Genomic DNA, 6,000 nt, shown 5'->3' with positions numbered 1-6,000 from the left:
AATAAAGTTCATTGATTTCATTTCATTTCACTTAACACAATGTACTGTCAAGTTGCGTAAAAACATGAGGTGTGACATAACAGAGGTCAGATTGATGAAGAAATGAAAATATGGAAATAACCTTGTAATGGGCATTTACTGGTAGGTCTGAATGAGCAACCAGACAAACTTTTAGGTAATAGAGACTGGAAGCCAAGGGGCTGTACTTAGTCAACTATGCAGCTTTGGCACAATACACTTAAATTCACCTTTTCTCAGACAAGGAAATCTGAAGAGCTTGACAAGTCCAAAGTCATCTCCAGTCACCAAAACTTCATTCTGGAAGCTTGCATCACAAGCATTAATGTCATTAGTGTCTGTGTACTTTTCCCAGATGCCGCTCACTTCCACACCAAGTACACTCGTCCACGTAGCCCAGTGAATCACTTTCAATTCCTCTTTGTTTGTGATCCTCTTGCCATCTAATTAATATAAACAAAAAATGGATAAACAGGATTAGTTTTTACATGTAGTATTTTGGTATTGTAGTACACCTGCTTGTACGTTTTAGTTAATTTTAGTATATTAGTGAAAAACCTGTAAACTATCCTTTGGCTAAGTGTTTCAACCATGTTAAATAAAGTCATCCTATCCTATCCTATCCTATCCTATCCTGTGGTGTTGATGCTTGAAATGTCAGCTTTTAAATTTCTCCACAGTGGTCAATTTTTCCACATCAACCCAGTGGATAAACCCATTTCCATAAAATAAAATAAAAATTCAGTGGACAGCTCAGCATGAAAGTCGCTTCTTCAGTATTAAATGTCAACAGCAAGTACTTTCCACTAGGGCTTTGTACATCACATGAGACAGTTCAGGGTCATTTGAATAATAAAAAATTGCATAACATACAGTCATGTTCAATAATTCTATAAGAACATGTTGGATATGAGATACATGTATGTACCATTAACTAGACGCTCGATGAGCGTACACTGGGTTGCCTGTGGTACGAAGGGGCTGAGATGGGTGGTATTAAACTGCAGCGTTCCAGGGAATTTTTTTCAAGTCGGGGGTCATTAAGACCATTTAAGGGGTCACCCAGAAGTCGTACCAGCAGAGTCCCTTTGGCTCACACGTTCATAAGACGAAACAAATCCTTTTCTGAGGTTAAAAACCTGGCTACCAGACTATTAATGATTTGTCGGAAAGAAGAAATTCCTGTCATCTTTAGAAAAAAATGACACGCATTGCTTACGTGTGGTACTGAAGTAACACAGCGCTTTATTCCATATTGTCAACTGAGCTGCATTTTGTCTTCGAGGAGATTCAAGTTGTCTTTGCGTAATATGTAGCTCTAACAGATATTGTTTTGGTATTGTATATTGTAATGCCATGGTAGAAGTCTTAAATAAATAGCCCCCTGAGAAGACATGTGGTTACTAGCAAAGTACTGAACCCAGAGAGATTGAAGAAAACAAAAGGGAATGGAAAAACATTGGCTGACATGTTGATCATTTTCTAGTTCCCTCACAACTTCTTTTCACCACAAGTTTAAGCGTGCACTCTGAGCATAAAGAAAAGTTCATTGAACTTAATCATTGTCCAGCGGCGTTAGTATCTGGATGGGCGACCTAACTGAATAGACCAATTTGTAACAGAAGCATAGGACCAAAAATTCTATTTTAACGCTAACAAATGCGAACCAAGCAAGGTACAGATTTTGTTAGCTTGATTTATGCAAAACAAATATTCATGCAAAAGTAAATAAATCTTGATACACAGTTTTTAGGAAGAGCAGAAGGAAGTTTTCAGGACGGTCGATCGAGAATAAAATATTTTGCCATCAGTAACAAAATTTAGGACATGAAAACAACATTAATTTTGAACCACGAATATAAAATGTTACCATCAGCGAAAAACATTTTGGGAGATTTTTGCTAAGTTGAATTTTGTTATTGTACTTTTGGCTGCACCGAGTAAATCGCAAAATCGAAAGTGATATCGAATTCAGCGGGCGCCGTGATCAAGTTACCGTGGCGTGTTTACTCGCCAAACAGCGAAGCATCTGTGTCAAATCATAGTTAATAGAGGGGACGTCAAATTATGGCAAGATACCGAGATACCGGGTTTCCGTTTTTGTTAGTTTTCTTTTTCTTTCAAGTGTTATAAAGTTTGACAAGAAATGTGCGAATTCAATACAAAGATCACAATCGCCCAACTCTTGAGGTTGACCATTGTTCATTGTTTCTGCAAAGTCAAAAATTTACTCTCCAAGACGAGGTTATTTATAACAACTTGAAGGTAATTCAATCGTTTTGGGAATAGCAGCTACTTTATTATTCATCAGCGTCACAATTTCTTGCCGATTTTGGGGCTCATTTTGTTGAGACTCAAGCATGCTTCCAACAGACCTGTTTATTGTCGTGACTTATGCGCTCCTTACAGTTCACTACCACAAAAATCATCCTCGTATCACATTTCAACACACGTATGCAAATTTGTTAAGCTCGAAAATTACACAACATGATAAATTTACAAAAGGTGGAAATTTCACAGAAATCTTTTCCAGTGAAACAATTATTGGAACAAACAACACATTTGCTATAAGAGGCAAAAAACTCTTCCTATTTCATTTGCCTGTGTGCAGACGAGACACACAATCGGTGTCACAAAGCATATGCAATTAAATAAATTTCTGCCATTTCACATCAAACCCTTTTCGAAAGAACCTTGACCGTAAATAATAAAGCACAAAAGAGACAACAAGCTTTCATTCAAATAATTTTTCACTGTCACATTTCCCTTTTTTTTTACCTTTGCAGAGTTGAGTCATAAAATGAATGTAACTTGCCAGATAACTTAGATGCGACTTGATCAGTAAACATAGTGATGCATTCCCGGAGTTCGATTCCTTCAATGTTTGTTAAATCCATAAAAGAATTGCCATTTGACTTCAGTGTTGTGTATAATACCAAGTTAGTAAAATATTAGAAACAGAGCTTACTTGATATCCAATTGAACGGCAAAAAATGAAACTGTTGTCGAAGCCCATTACTCGTCGCTTTAAAGGTTCCAGATATATTTTTCACTGCCTGTGTTGTTTTTCCAATTGACGTTCCATTCTTGAGCTCCATAAGGGTATATTGTGTTTAAAGATGCACTAAATGCCATTTGGCGTTACAATGACTTTCGACGCCATTCCAGGTTAATAATTACATGTCCTCCCGTCTGCACCGGAGAAGTCTACACATTACCCCACCCCACTCAAACCTAACAAAATATGCATAGAAGACTCTATGCACAAAGACACCACTTAGCAGGGGAGTGACAGGCAAGACTTTTCATGACACGGAAAAAAAAAATTCGGACAAATGAAACGCAGATTCCGACTGGGTTTGGCAACCCAGTAATAACCAACCATGCACCAAGTCAGATAGAAAGAAAGATACAACCAATCACATAATTTAGCAAAAACTAAAAAGCACTTCTAATGGTCAAGGAATGAATATAATAATATTATAATAAATTTTGTTTAAATTATGAAATTTAATAAATTCTAAAGCTTCAACACTTGAAAATTTCCCATCAATAGTTTCAGCTAAGACCATAAACAAATTTTATTGACACAATCATGGGGTATATGAGATGATAGAGAAGATCCAGTGAGCCAATCAAAAGGCTAGAAACAAAACTAGATCCACAGCAATCTCCACGGTTCAAAAAGGATGTTTTAATTACACACTGGGAATTTTGATGTGTGGACTCACTTGGACAAAACAAGCCTGGTTTCAGTACGAATTTGTTTTTTGTTGTTTTTTTTTCCTAAGGAAATGGGTGTAACGCTTTTTGACAAAAGAAACCTAAGCAGACCTATCCATCAATGATGTTACCTGCTAAAAACAGAGCAGTGACTTTCTGTTTTAATTACCATTCATTTTGTATGCATGCATCTCCTTTAGACTTGATACATGTAATATTTATAATATATATATATATATATAAAACAATGTTTTTCTACTCAATATAGTTTCATATGGACTTTAATACAGGTCTGTTTCGTAGACCAACAAGGAGTTGGGCCACTCATCAGTTAAATTCCATGTACACTGTAGCATTGCTGGGGTTTATATACATCAGTAGCGTGATCGTTACAAGATTCAAACTTGAAAAACAATAGTAAAAAAGCATTTGTAAATTTATGATTGGTTGTTGAGGATGCGGTTGAACCTAAGGATAAAATTTCGCTTGTGCCTGCAAGTCGATAGGAAATGGGTGTAACGCTTTTTGACAAAAGAAACCTAAGCAGACCTATCCATCAATGATGTTACCTGCTAAAAACAGAGCAGTGACTTTCTGTTTTAATTACCATTCATTTTGTATGCATGCATCTCCTTTAGACTTGATACATGTAATATTTATAATATATATATATATATATATATATATAACAATGTTTTTCTACTCAATATAGTTTCATATGGACTTTAATACAGGTCTGTTTCGTAGACCAACAAGGAGTTGGGCCACTCATCAGTTAAATTCCATGTACACTGTAGCATCGCTGGGGTTTATATACATCAGTAGCGTGATCGTTACAAGATTCAAACTTGAAAAACAATAGTAAAAAAGCATTTGTAAATTTATGATTGGTTGTTGAGGATGCGGTTGAACCTAAGGATAAAATTTCGCTTGTGCCTGCAAGTCGATACGAGCTCATTACGTTTGTTGAGCGTTGCCATGTCCGGTTTATATACAATATAGAATTTCTCGGTACTACATAGATTACATCGTTTAGTAAGGTTGCTATAAGATTTGGCCTTGGCTAGAATTTTCCAGGAGATTGCGAAGTCTTTCTTTTGATCTTTTAGCTGCCATAGATGTTTGCTCAGTTCGGTGTCATTCTTTTTACTTTCGTTTTTGAATGACATTTGGTGGTTTCGCCATCTCGTCTTGAACTCAGTGGCCGTGAGGCCGACGTACGTCTCTGTGCTTTCGGCGGTCGTGATGGTGGCTTGATACACTACTTCCTTGACTAAGCATTGTCCTTTCAAAGGGCATTTGTCTGGTGCTCTGCAGTTGCAGAGTTTGGTGGGTGTTTGTTGTGGAGGTGACATGTTCTGGCTTAGGATGGTTTTGTTGTGTCCATCGATGATCTGTTTTATGTTTGGTGAACAACTATAACTTAGCTTAAGATTGTTTTTGTTAAACAGTTTTCTTAATTTATGGTTCGGTGGGAAGCACCTCTCGATCAAATTTCGAAATTCTCTTCCTATATTGGTTTGAACATTTTTACTAAATGGTGGGTTGAACCAAATTATGTTTCTTTGCCTCTTTCTCTTGTGAGTGGTGGATTCTGGTGACTGCTCTGGTGGGGTGAATTTGAGGGTGTGTGAATAACCGCTTTTCTGCAACGCTTCTTGGTAGGGCGGTGCTGCCTCTTTGAAGGCTCCTCGTCTGATGAGATTTCAGATAATCTTTTGTTAATTGCTTCAGGGATGTTCTTTATTATGCAAGGGGGATGGTTAGATTTGCTGTGGACATAGAGCGGAGTAGTTACAGGCTTCGAATATGGCTTGTACTTCTCAGTGGTTAAGTCTAATGTTACGTCAAGGAAATTTACAACCTTTTTGTTGGCCTCAACAGTAATGCGTAGGTTGTTTTTGGCGAACACTTTGCATATTTCTTTTTTGATTTTTTCGATTTTTTGTGGGGTTTGGTCGATTACTGCTAAGCCGTCATCTCTGTAAAGCCCAATTTCCATGCCGTGAGAAATTGCTTTAAGCTGCGAGAGCATGTAGATCCCCACTAATTCGCACGTTTCAGCTCCATCATAACTACCCATGATGACATCGAAGAGCGTGCCGGTGTTTCTCTTCTGCCAAGGGTTTCCGTTGTTGAAAAGAAGGGATTGTTTAGCTTGTAAGATTATGTGACGATCATCATCTGAAATGGTCACATAATTGGCTGCGAAGTCAAGGGCACGCTGGAGTAGTGTCTCTGATATGGAAGGGTAGAATT

General features: G+C 37.4%; 1 protein-coding gene across 1 annotated transcript in view; it reads right to left on the bottom strand.

The window, feature by feature from the left end:
• The window catches only part of LOC137978953 (echinoderm microtubule-associated protein-like 6), a 103,069-nt gene that overhangs the window by 79,110 nt on the left and 17,959 nt on the right, over positions 1-6,000 (bottom strand). Inside the window, exon 10 of the mRNA XM_068826079.1 lies at positions 249-461. Within this exon, the coding sequence (XP_068682180.1) occupies positions 249-461 (213 nt within the window). The remainder of the gene's footprint in view (positions 1-248; positions 462-6,000) is intronic.

This window comes from Montipora foliosa, chromosome 12 (genome assembly GCF_036669935.1).
Source record: "Montipora foliosa isolate CH-2021 chromosome 12, ASM3666993v2, whole genome shotgun sequence".
Taxonomy (NCBI): domain Eukaryota; kingdom Metazoa; phylum Cnidaria; class Anthozoa; order Scleractinia; family Acroporidae; genus Montipora; species Montipora foliosa.
This window is presented reverse-complemented; position numbering and strand designations above follow the sequence as displayed.